This window comes from Panthera tigris, chromosome B4, assembly GCF_018350195.1.
Source record: "Panthera tigris isolate Pti1 chromosome B4, P.tigris_Pti1_mat1.1, whole genome shotgun sequence".
Taxonomy (NCBI): Eukaryota; Metazoa; Chordata; class Mammalia; order Carnivora; family Felidae; genus Panthera; species Panthera tigris.
Window position 1 is genome coordinate 41,155,790 of NC_056666.1, and position 12,804 is coordinate 41,168,593.

Genomic DNA, 12,804 nt, shown 5'->3' on the forward strand with positions numbered 1-12,804 from the left:
AGCTGAAGTCGGACGCTTAACCGACTGAGCCACCCAGGCGCCCCTCTTTTTTTTTTTAAGATTTTAAAAAAATGTTTATTTATTTTTGAGACCGAGAGAGATCAGGAGAGGGACAGAGAGAGAGGGAGACAGAGGATCCAAAGCAGGCTCCGTGCTGACAGCAGAGAGCCCAATGTGGGGCTTGAACCCACAAACCACGAGCTCATGACCTGAGCCAAAGTCAGATACTTAACTGAGTCACTCAGGCGCCCAAGGACTAGATCTCAGATTATCTCTGTCTCTCTCTTCCCTCCTTCCTTTCTGCTTTTTCTTCTTTCTTTCTTTCTTTCTTTCTTGATTTTATTTTATTATTTTTTTCAATAATCTCCACACCCAACATAGGGCTCAAACTCACAGTCCTGAGATCAAGAGTCACAGGCTCCACTAACTAAGCCAGCCAGGCAACCCTTTTTCTTCTCTTTCTTAACACAGTGTCAAAATCAGACAAACTTGCATTTGGATCTCAGCTAATTATACTGACCTTCAATAAATTATTTAACTTCTGTGACCCTCAGTGTCCCCACAGGTTAACTAAGATATTGATATGCACCTCAAAGGGTTGTTGTAAAGATTGAATAACAACAGCAACAACACCCTACAGCTAACATCATACTTAGTGGTAAGAAACTAGAAGCTTTCTCATTAAGATCAAGTACAAGGCAAGGAAGTCCCTTCTCACCACTCTTCAACATTGCACTGGAAATCCTTGCTAATGTAATAAGATAATAAATAAATAAATGAATAAATAAATAAATAAAAATTTTAAAAAATATAAAAGGTATATAGATTGGGAACAAAAACATAAAACTGTCTTTGTTTACGGAGGACATAATCATTCATGTAGGAAATCTGAAAAAATTGATTAAAAAAAATTCTCCTAAAAAAACCCCAAAACTCTCTTGGAACTAATAAGCAAGTATAGCAAGTTTTGGGGTCCCTGGCTGGCTCAGTGGGTGGAGTGTGTGGTTCTTGATCTCAGGGATGTAAGTTCGAGCCCCAAGTTGGGTGTAGAGATTACTTAAAAATAAAATAAAATCTTAAAAACAAACAAATAAACAAACGAAAAACAGAAGTCAATTGCTTTCCTATATACCAACAATGAACAAGTGGAATTTGTAATTTAAAACAACAACATTCACATTAGCACCCCCAAAAGTGAAATACTTAGGTATACATCTAACAAAATGTACATAAGATCTATCTGAGAAAAACTATAAAACTCTGATGAACAAAACCAAAGAAGAATTAAATAAATGGAAAGATAATCCATCTTTATGGATACGAAGAATCAATATTATCAAAATATCAGTTCTTCTCATCTTGACCTATAGAGTCAATGCAATCCCAATCCCAGAAAGTTATCTTAAGGATATTAACTGAGGCAAAAGACCCAGAATAGCCTATACAATACTGAAGGGGAAAAATAAAGTTAGGAAACTGAAACTATCTGATTTCAGGGCTAACTATAAAACTATGGTAATCAAGGGGTACCTGGATGGCTCAGTTGGTTAAGTATCGACTTCAGCCCAGGTCACGATCTCGTGGTTTGTGGGATCACACCCTGCATTGGGCTCTGTGCTGACAGCTCGGAACCTGGAGCCAACTTTGGATTCTGTGTTTCCCTCTCTCTGCCCTTCTCAAGCTCTATCTCTCTCTCAAAAATAAATAAACATTAAAAAAAATTTTAAGCTATAAAAATCAAGACAGTGTAGTATTGGTGAAAAAATAGACAACTAGATCAGTGTACCAGAATAGAGAGCCCAGAAATAGACCTGTATAAATATAGTCAAGTAACCCTTGACAAAAAAAGCAGAAGCAATACAATGGATCAAAGATAATCTCTTCACTTTTGGTGACTGTGAAGATGGGGAGATCCTGGCCTGGCCAAGGATGTTGGATCTCATTGTACTCCTAACTCTTCGACCTTTGTCTGAAGGCCCTCAATAAAATGGTTTGATCCTCTCCCCTTAAAAAAAGATAGTCTCTTCAACAAATGATGCTGGAACACTGTATTATTCACATGAAGAAAGAAAGAAAGAAAGAAAGAAAGAAAGAAAGAAAGAAAGAAAGAAAGAAAGAAAGAAAGAAAGAAATTTAGACACAAGGGTTTATACCCTTGGCAAAATTAACTCAAAATGGGTCACAGACCTAAATGCAAAATGCAAAACTACAAAACTCCTGGAAGATAAAAGGAAAAACTTAGATGACCTTGAGTATGTTAATGCCTTTTTAGATACAACACCAATGACACAATCCATGAAAGAAATAATTATAAGCTGGACTTAATTAATATAAAAAAACTTCTGTTCTGCAATAGACCAACTAGAGAAGAGAATTAGAAGACAAGCCACAGACTAGTCGATAATATTTGCAAAAGACACAGCTGATAAAAGATTGGTAGCCAAAATATACAAAAACTCAACAAACAAGAAGGGGAGCCCTGGGTGGCTCAGTTAAGCGCTCGACTCTTGGTTTCAGCTCAGGTCAGGATCTTATAGTTCGTAAGTTTGAGCCCTGTGTCAGGCTCTGTGTTGTCAGTGAGGAGCCTGCTTGGGATTCTCTCTGTCTCCCTCTCTCTGAACCACCTCCCTCTTTCTCAAAATAAATAAATAAACTTAAAAAAAAAACAAAACTCAATTGGGGCCCCTGGGTGGCTCAGTCGGTTAAGCGTCTGACTTTGGCTCAGGTCATGATCTCGCCATTCATGAGTTCAAGCCCCATGTCAGTCTCTGTGCTGACAGCTCGGGGCCCAGATCCTGCTTAGGATTCTGTGTCTCCTTCTGTCTATGCCACTCCCCCACTTGTGCTCTCTCTCTCAAAAGAAAATAAACGTTAAAAAAATTAAAAACAAACAAAAAAACCCCAAAAAACTCAATGAACAAGAAAACAAACAACCCAATTAAAAAATGGGCCAAAGACCTTAACCGATACTCTATTAAAGACATCCAGAAGGCAAGTAAGTATATGAAAGGATGTTCCACATCATATGTCATCAGGGAAATGCAAATTAAAACAACAAGATACCGCTACATATCTAGTAGAAGGGCCAAAACCTGGAACACTAACAATACCAAAGTTTGGCCAGCATGTGGAGCAAAAGAAACTTTCATGCATTGCTGATGAGTACAGCCATTTTGGAAGACAGTTTGGTGGTTTCTTACAAAACTAAATATACTCTTACCATATGATCAAGTGATCATGCTCCTTGATGTTTACTCAAAGGAACAGAGAACTTTGTCTATACCAAAACCTGCACATAGATGTTTATAGCAGTCTTATTCATAATTGCCAAAACTTGGAACAGACAAGAAGTCTTTCAGTAGGTAAATAGATAAACTGTAGTACATCCAGACAATGGAATACTAGTGGTGCTAAAAAGAAATGAGCTGGGGCGCCTGGGTGGCGCAGTCGGTTAAGCGTCCGGCTTCAGCCAGGTCACGATCTCACGGTCCGTGAGTTTGAGCCCCGCGTCGGGCTCTGGGCTGATGGCTCGGAGCCTGGAGCCTGTTTCCGATTCTGTGTCTCCCTCTCTCTCTGTGCCTCCCCCGTTCATGCTCTGTCTCTCTCTGTCCCAAAAATAAAATAAATGTTGAAAAAAAAAAAAAATTAAAAAAAAATAAAAAATAAAAAAAATAAAAAAAATAAAAAGAAATGAGCTATTAAGCCATGAAAAGATAGGGAGGAATGTTAAAGTGCAAAAAGCCAATATGAGAAGGCCACATATGGTATGGTATGTTTTCCAATCTATGACATTCCGGAAAAGGCAAAACTGTGGAGACAATGAAAAAAGATCAGTAGTTGCCAGGGGTCCAGGGTGGGGAGCGATGAACAGGTAGGGCACAGAGAATTTTTCAGGGAGTGAAAATACTCTGTATGATATTATAATTATGGATATATGTCATTATTCATTATCCAAATCTACTGAATGTACACCACCAAGACTGAACCGTTAGATAAGCTGTGGACTTTGGATGATTATGATGTGGTCAATATAGATTCATCCTTGGTAAAAAAAAAAAAAAAATGTACCATTTTGGTGAGTAATGTTGTTAATGGGGAGGTTAGGCATATGTGGGAGCAGGACTTATTATGAGGAATCTTTGTACTTTACTCTCAATTTTATTGTAAACCGAAAGCTAAAAATAAAGTATTAAAAATTTTTTAAAAATTATTTTAAGTAGGCTCCATACCAACATGGGGTTTGAACTCACAATCCTGACATCAAGAGTCACATGCTCTACTAACTGAGCCAGCCAGGTGCCCCTAAAAAATAAAGTCTTGGAGTGACTGGGTGGCTCAGTTGGTTGAGTGTCCAACTCTTGATTTGGGCTGTGGTTATGATCCCAGGGTTGTGGGATGGAGTCCTATGTCAGGTTCTGTGCTGGACCCTGCTTGGGATTCTCTCTCTCTCTCTCTCTGCCCCTCTCCCCCACTCTCTAAAATTAAAAAAAAAAAAAAAAGTCTGAAAGTTGAACAAATAAGTAAAGACATGGCACATAATAGAACATATGTGGACTCTTGTTCTTTCCTCATATTTTTCTTTTTCCTTCCCTCTTCAAACAATTTTTTAGTGGCTTATTTACTTATTTTTTGAAACAGAGACAGACAGTGTGAGCGGGGTAGGGGCAGAGAGAGAGGGAGACACAGAATTCAAAGCAGGCTCTAGGCTCTGAGCTGTCAGCACAGAGCCCAATGCAGGTCTTGAACCTATGAACCATGAGATCATGACTTGAGCCGAAATCGGATGCTTAACCAACTGAGCCACCTAGGTGCCCCTTTCCTTTCCTCTTTAAGTTGGTAAGATTGGACTCCTTAATTCTTTGGTTCTTTCAAACTTTGGATATTTTGGTATGCTTTTGATTCCTTTTCCTCACTTTTGTGTCATCTCTTCCCTTATTTTCTTCTCTTTCTCCTCTGCCTCTTCCTCCTCCTTTTTTGATCCTTTCTCTCTCCCTGCCCCTCATCTCCTTACTCTGGTTCTGCTTCTCATTTGCTATCATAAACCAAGCCATGTGGACCATAAACTTTGAGTTTGAAGTCCCTTCAGCTCCAGCAGTCTAACAGTCCTGTGATACTCCCTTCATTTATATTCTCTTCCCCCCCCCCCCCACTTTCTTCTCATTTCATTGCTTATAAATTGCTTAACTTCCCTGGGCCTCAGCTTTTCCATCTGGAAAATTGAAACAATAATAGATTGTTATCAATATCAAATGAATTAAGTAAAGCTCTTAGTTCAGCGCCTAACACAAAGGCCTCTGAGATGTCATTAACTTTGTTCTCATTTGACCTTCTGCAAGCAAGCCTGGTATGAAATTTAAACACTATAGAAATGTTAGTTGTTTATTATTTTCCCTAAAGTATCATGGTGACATGGAAGAATGGTCTAGGCTTGAAGAAACCTGAGTTTCAGGCAAATCTCTAAATTCTTATGAGCCTCAGTTTCCTTATCTGTAAAATGAGAATAATAACAGATGCCTTCCTTCCACCTAGAGGTATTTCCTCTCTGAAGAATTAAAAGATGTAATGCACAGCAAAGCATCACTCTACCATGATAAACGGTGTCCTGGAGTCACACTAGGGATGCGGTATGAGGATTCAATGAGATAAGATACCTGACCAACAGTAACCACTCAATACACGTTATCTATTATTATTTCCTTTACTTTTTCCACTTCTTTCCTCTTGCTTCTCAAAAAAAAAAAAAAAAAAGTGGTTAAAATAGCCAGGTGATCCTTGCTGCTAAACTTCTATCATTGATTCTTGTCTCCTTCCCATCTCCTCCTCATTTCTCTCTCCCGCAACCCCTCCCCCTTTCCCTTCTCCCTCTCTCTTTCCCGTTACAGCTTTCCTGTCCCTCAGGCACAGTGTGCAGCCCCGCGGATCTCCAGATTTCAGGCAGCTTAGATCTGACACATAGCCACCCGGTACCTGCTGGAGACCAGGGGTTCCCTCTACATTTAGCGTCTGGCGCTCGCCCAACAATAAAGTTTTATTGAAACAGGACAGGAAAAAAGGCGCCCGTCATTCTCCTCAACAGCCAGTCAGAGAGTAGAATGACTGGCGCTCGCAGGAGCTTCAGCCGGCGGAAGGCAGGGGAGGGGCATGTCCCGCCCCAAACCGGTCTCTTAAGAGCGGAAGTACGACCCGGAAGCCAGCCATAGAGTTTAGTGGCCAGAGCGACTCTGCAGGGAGGTGGCAGGAAAGGCTCAGAACAGCTGCCGGAGGTGACGGAGCAGCGGCCCCGCCCGGTGTGCTGGAAGACGAAGCTTCCAGGTAGCGGCCGGCCCGCAGAGTCTGACCCAGGGTACGACTGGGCAGTCGGCGTGAGCCTGCGGTCCCTGGGCGGCCTCTTTAAGGGAGGGGGCGGAGCCACGCGGAAGGATCCTGAGGGTGAGGTCACGTGGTTGGGGGCACTTGCGGGGCACCAAGGAAATTTGAGGGACTGTTGTTATTGGGGTGTACACCATGTAACGCCCCTTCCCCCACTACATCCTGTGCCTAGGGGGTTCAATGGGGTTCACGTGGTTGGGGCTTGGGATTGGCCCAGGGATGGGGGAGGGGGCGTGGCAACCCTGTCTCAGTCAGGTTTCCATCAAAGTGGCCAACTGTAGGATTCCTAGATCCGAGTTTTAAACTACTCCACCTCTGTTTCCTCATTTGCAGAAGTGACTCAGTGCGTCTGCAATCCAGCCCCTGACCCCAGTGCTTCTCGTCCTCTCAGTGTTCAGGGACCTCCAGCTTCACATCCTCTTTCCTTGCAGCTCCAGATATCCTGAGCCCAGGTCCCCCCAGCTCAGTGCAGCCATGAGTGCCGAGGTGAAGGTGACAGGGCAGAACCAGGAGCAATTTCTGCTCCTGGCCAAGTCAGCCAAGGGGGCAGCGCTGGCCACACTCATCCACCAGGTGCTGGAGGCTCCTGGTGTCTACGTGTTTGGGGAACTGCTGGATATGCCTAATGTTAGAGAGGTGGGTTCCTGACCTGGATAGCCCACAGGGAGGCTTGGGTCTAAGTTTGAATTTGAGAATGGGTGGGCAGGACTCACTGGCAACCCCATAACCATTCAGTTGAATTAGAATATGATGATGATTAGTTAGCAGCTGGCATAAATAAGTAGGCAGGTAAACCTCTTAGTTCCCTTTGGTGATGAGTGATCTGTAAAACCCAGTATTTTTCATTTTTAAGCAAAAGAACATGTGGTTCAGAAAAGGAGACCTGATTCCAGCCTGTCTCCACCAATGTAGTAGCCCTTAATAAAATCATGTCACCTTGATCAGGTCATTTTTACTTTAGGACCTCAGTTTTCTCTTTTAAAATTGGAGTGGACACTGCCCTTCACTGTTATAGAAATCAGGTGAGATTATGGGAAGTATAAAGTCCAGTACAAATGGAAGGAACGAACATGAAACTGACATGCCCTCCTCTCCCCACTTTGTCCCCTTTGCTAATTCACTTAAGTGAGGTAAATGTCTAGAAGTGTTAGAAGGTGTCTTTTCCCCAGAGATGTGTGGCAAGATGCTAGGAACAGAGCAGAGAGAACTATTCACACGGAAGAGGCAGGGTTAAGAGTTAAAGTCTAGAGTGGGTGGATCACAAAAATGTTTGACGTTAGCCCAAGTCCTGAGATGCTATGGCATTGGTATATGGGCAAACTGTGTTAAGTTTTTGAGAGCCAGTGATTGACTGAGTCAATGGATTTAACCTTTTGGGACCACTCTGGTATGGAGAAAACTGGCTTTCTCTCCCTGCTTTCCTAGGCCGTGGAACTAAAGAGGGTCCATTAAGGTGAAGAAAAAGAAGTATTTATTGGGTGTTTGTTTATCTCTCTGCTAGTCATCTGGGAATACCAGAGAAATACAAGACACAGTGCAGACACAGTGCTTATTACTCTTCTAAAACTTATATTCCAGTTGCAGAGATAAGATAAATGGATATAGATGTGTAAATTATTTATTTAGCAAGTATTTATTGAGAGCCAAACACACACATAGCTCTTCTAGATCTAAGTGGGATACCAGGGACTGGTAAGGGACCTAAGCGGGATACCAGGGACTGGTAATCTTACTGAAAAGAAGGATATTCTTAGGTAACAGCCTAAATTAAGTGCCAGTATGAGTGATCAGTGATAGGAGAGGAGATCTGGGTGCACTGACCTGGGTGATGAAAGCCTCCTGGGTGCAGCAGGTCTGACACAGAGGCCACAAATTCCAGCACCTGCTGAGGCCATGCAGCTGTCAGAGATGAGTAAGGCTAATGCAGGAGTGTTGGGTGAATTAGAAAGTACAGCAGACTGCCTAAAGGATATTCAGATTCGGAAATATGAAACACACCCTAAGGACCAGAACACTGTGTGTGTGTGTGTATACATGTACATGCATGTGCACGTGCTGCTGAACACTTGTTTTCAATTCAGAATTTAGGGTAGGAATTGAAGATGTTTGGAGGAAGAGGGCCTGGTGAATTTGGAGAATAGTGTAAACAAAGGCCGTGAGGTAGAAATGAGGCCTTCCCGTAGGGAGAGTGATCAGAGAGGCAGAGAGGTCCTCTCGGTGAGCTGGGAGAGATGATGGGAGAGGGGCCAGATGGGGCCAGAAAGTGGAATTCAAAACAGGGTAAGGCTGGGAGGCTGGGGAGAGGCCCATCCTGTCACATCTTCCTTCCTATTCCTGCAGCTGGCTGAGAGTGACTTCGCTTCCACATTCCGGCTGCTCACAGTGTTTGCTTATGGGACATATGCTGATTACTTAGGTAACCGGAGGGCTAGAGCTCTGGCGTCGTGGAGGTGGGAGAAGGGCAATTTCTCTCTCTTTTTTTTAAATGTTTATTTATTTTTGAGACCGCGCACAAGCATCCTTGTGTGAGTGAGGGACGGGCAGAGAGAGAGAGACAGAGACAGAGCATCCAGGCAAGCTCTGAGCTGTCAGCGTGGAGCCCAGTGTGGGGCCTGAATTCACAAACTGTGAGGTCACGACCTGAGCCGAAGTCGGATGCTTAATTGACTGAGCCACCCAGGTGCCCCCAGAAGGGCAATTTCTCAAAGAACTTAGAAGGATTTGCTGGGATACCCTCCTGGGGTACATAGGTCAAGGTTAAGACTTGAATTGGCATAGAAAACTAAAAAAAAAAAAAAGAAGGCAAAGGAAGAGGCTAGGGCTTCCCACAAAAGCGTAATCTGAACTTCCTACACTTTCTCCTTTTTTCGTAGCTGAAGCCCGGAATCTTCCCCCACTCACAGAGGCTCAGAAGAATAAGCTTCGACACCTATCAGTTGTCACCCTGGCTGCCAAAGTCAAGGTGAGTAAGAGTCCTGCCCCCACCCCCCTGCCCCCAGTCCTGAGCCAAGAGTTATATCCCTTCACAAAGGGCCTATTTGAAGGGAATTTGCACTCAGACAGCCTATGTCCACACAGTTCTGCCTTCCCACCCCCACCCTGTCCCTCCAAGGTATGTAAACTCTACTGCCTGTAGCCTTTCAGCCTGAATATTATTCTCTTAGTTTTCTGTTTTGTTTCTGTTTTTCATTCAACACTTTTTGCCTTTTGGGTCAAAATAGCAACTGGGATGCCATTCTTTTGTTTAACAATCACCCTCCCCGCTAGAGAAAGTCCCACACCAACAGCCTCAGCTTGCAGATCTGAGAACAAGACTCTCTCTTCTGGTGAAGTGCTAGGCTTCTGTTTGCTAGAAATATCTCTGCAGGTTCAGTTTTTTAAATACCCTCTCCACCTGTCTACCTTCTCCCAATTATTATTTGATTCTCTTGTTGTTTCATGGTTTTACATAAATCACGTGTCTCTCTGTTGTGAGATGCTCTTTGGAAGGAGGTGGAGTATAAATGATGCACAGTAACTCCAGATCCCTCCCACACCACATACTCCCGTTTTGTCAGGCTTATCTGGACCAAGGTCTGTGTGCTGTCCTGAGCTGTGGCCAGAGGAGTGACACCCAGGCAGATGTTACTTTCTTCCTCTGTGGCGTGGGAGGAATAAGGTCGAAGGGGAATATAAATCTTCTATTTTATTTCTGGCTATTCTTCTCAGGATGTTATTTTTCAGGTGGCAGTGCGTTTACTTATTTTGCTTTAGAACCAGCCTTTTAGAGGAAATCATTCAGGAATAGGAGCGGAGAGTAGGTAGGGGAGCCTGGGCAGGAGGGGAAAGGAGGGAAAAATCTTGGAAGCCCTTGTCTGCTTGCAGAACTGCACAAATCCCAGCCCAACCACCCCCCCCCCCCCCGCCCCTGGCCCCAGTGTATCCCATATGCAGTGTTGCTGGAGGCCCTCGCCCTGCGCAATGTGCGGCAGCTGGAAGACCTTGTCATTGAAGCTGTGTATGCCGACGTTCTCCGCGGCTCCCTGGACCAGCGCAATCAGCGGCTAGAGGTTGACTACAGCATTGGGCGGGACATCCAGCGCCAGGACCTCAGTGCCATTGCTCGGACCCTGCAGGAGTGGTGAGACCTGTGTCCTGGCCCTGTTCCTTCTCTTCTCACTCCAAGAAAGGGGGAGGGCTTCTGAAGGAGGGAGGGCTGGGCTGGGCTGGGCTGCAGCGGTGGAATCCTAGACGTTGAAGGGAAATGAGCTCATTCCTCCAAAGGCTTCTGAGGGCAGAAGGGAGCAGAGGAGGGCCTGGGAGGCAGGAGGCCAGAGGCAGTGTCCTTGGTACAGTAAGTGGGGGAAGGGAGGAGGAGCGGTACTGTAACCTGCACTGTCTACAGGCCATGGGTCTCTTCCACTTCCGTTTTTCTCTTTCTGTTCTTGTCTAGCTTAAATTCATTAATATACCTTTTTTATTTTATTTTTTTTCTCCAACGTCTACCCAATTTTGTTTTAAGTTCCTACTCGCATGTTACACGTTACTCCAGGCACTTCCTATACCTCTCGTATCCGACCTGAGTGTCTCTGTGGCTCCTGGGACTCTTGTTGCCGGTGGTTTCCAGGTGCCCTGGCGAGGGTTCCTTACTCGGACAAGGGTTTGGCTGCAGGATATCCTGAGTCTGTTTTTCACGAGTGCGTGATCACCGCTGCCTTCCACTGACACTTCTTCGTTCCTGATCCTCGCAGGTGTGTGGGCTGTGAGGTGGTGCTGTCAGGCATTGAGGAGCAGGTGAGCCGTGCCAACCAACACAAGGAGCAGCAGCTAGGCCTGAAGCAACAGATCGAGAGCGAGGTGAGCAGGCAGGGGATCAGGACGGACCCAGGCTCCTCCAGCCTGGGCCAGTCATCCTGTGCAGGGGGGTTTGCACCGTGGCTGTAGCAGATAGACAAGACAGGCAGGGACTGTCAGATTCTGGAACTTCCCTCACTGTTCCCCATTTCTTTTCATCCTGGCAGGTCGCCAACCTTAAAAAAACCATTAAAGTTACAACAGCAGCAGCCGCCGCGGCTACCTCTCAGGACCCTGAGCAACACCTGACTGAGCTGAGGGAACCTGCTCCTGGCACCAACCAGCGCCAGCCCAGCAAGAAAGCCTCAAAGGGCAAGGGGTGAGCCACTGTGGCAGGAACCACTTGCTTCTGGGGTGCCCTGCTTTTACTTTAGAGACCTAGCTGTCTTCAGCCCTTCAGTCATTTGCATGGGGGTAGGATATGGGGGGAGCCCTCAGGCGTTAGGGGATTCCCTGCAGCCTTTCTCTCTCTCTTCCCCTTGCCAGGCTCCGAGGGAGTGCCAAGATTTGGTCCAAGTCGAACTGAAAGGACTGTCATTTCTTCCCTGGGGATGTGGGGTCCCAGCTTCCTGCCTGTCCCTTAGGAGTCCTCAGAGAGCCTTCCTGTGCCCCTGGCCAGCTGATAATCCTAGGTTCATGACCCTTAACCTCCCTCTCCTCTCCGTGACCCCCAAGCATATATCACACCTTCTCTAGGGAGGAGGCAAGTACAAGTCATGATTTTGTTGGTACTTTTGCTTTATGTGGCTTTCTTATGTGTCTCATTGTCTCCCTCCACCTCCCTGCTGTACTCTCCCCCTATTTCTTTAAGGGGGGGGGGCAGCAACATCTCTCCCTGTTTCTTATATATCATTGAGTAGGTGGGACTGCTTCTCCAGCATAACCCACATGTGTTTCTTCTGGTACCTCTCCACCCCTGCATGCTTAATGCCCAGTTTGTACTCCTTACCCCCAGCCTATTTGGGCAGCATCTGAAGAGCCATAGGGCTCCCATCTTTATTCCCACCCGGAGAATTCTGGGAGCCAGTCTGCCATTCTAGGAGTCACTGGACACTTTCATCCTAGAATCCTGTCACACTACAGTTTATTCCTTTCCTCTCTCCTCCGCTTGGGTCCTGGGAATGCTGCTGCTTCAATGACCCCAGAGCCTAAGAAGGGCAGCTGTCTCTTGAGATCTTGAGAGATGGTTCTTTCTTAGCCCTGGCTATCTTCGAAAGCCTGATGGCAATCCTGGAAGGATTTATACTTCCTTTTGTGAGTTTGGTGGGGAAGGGAAGGGGATATAGATTGTATAAAAAAAAAAAAAAAAGTATATATACGTATATCTATATATAACATGAAACAGAAATAAATCTATGAGAAGTCTATCTACAAACATGTCCTGAAATGGGTATCTTTTGTCTTTGGTATTCATGGTTGGGAAGAAGGTTCATCGTCAGTCCCCTCTAAAGCAAAGTACTGGAAGAAGAAGAGAACCAGATACTATGTGCTGAGTCCTGGCCTAGGAGCCGAGAGTCCTAGATCTTGAGTTGTATGATGGGACAAATTGCTCAGTAACCCAGCACTCAGTCAGAAGCAGTTGGATACTTAGCACCAACATGT

General features: G+C 45.0%; 1 protein-coding gene across 5 annotated transcripts in view; it reads left to right on the top strand.

Moving 5' to 3' along the window:
* Positions 1-12,579, top strand: part of COPS7A (COP9 signalosome subunit 7A) — a 34,812-nt gene extending 22,233 nt beyond the window's left edge. For 2 of the 5 annotated variants that reach the window (XM_042991674.1, XM_007089603.3), the window contains 8 exons: positions 5,883-6,343; positions 6,801-7,005; positions 8,710-8,785; positions 9,243-9,331; positions 10,287-10,489; positions 11,100-11,205; positions 11,370-11,521; positions 11,689-12,579. In XM_042991674.1, coding sequence (XP_042847608.1) covers positions 6,844-7,005; positions 8,710-8,785; positions 9,243-9,331; positions 10,287-10,489; positions 11,100-11,205; positions 11,370-11,521; positions 11,689-11,728 — 828 coding nt within the window. In that variant the 5' untranslated portion in view covers positions 5,883-6,343; positions 6,801-6,843 and the 3' untranslated portion in view covers positions 11,729-12,579. Of the gene's footprint in view, positions 1-5,882; positions 6,430-6,800; positions 7,006-8,709; positions 8,786-9,242; positions 9,332-10,286; positions 10,490-11,099; positions 11,206-11,369; positions 11,522-11,688 lie in introns of those variants that run through there. The other 3 variants (XM_007089604.3, XM_007089605.3, XM_042991675.1) reach the window with 3 other exon arrangements.
* The last annotated feature ends 225 nt before the right edge of the window (positions 12,580-12,804 follow it).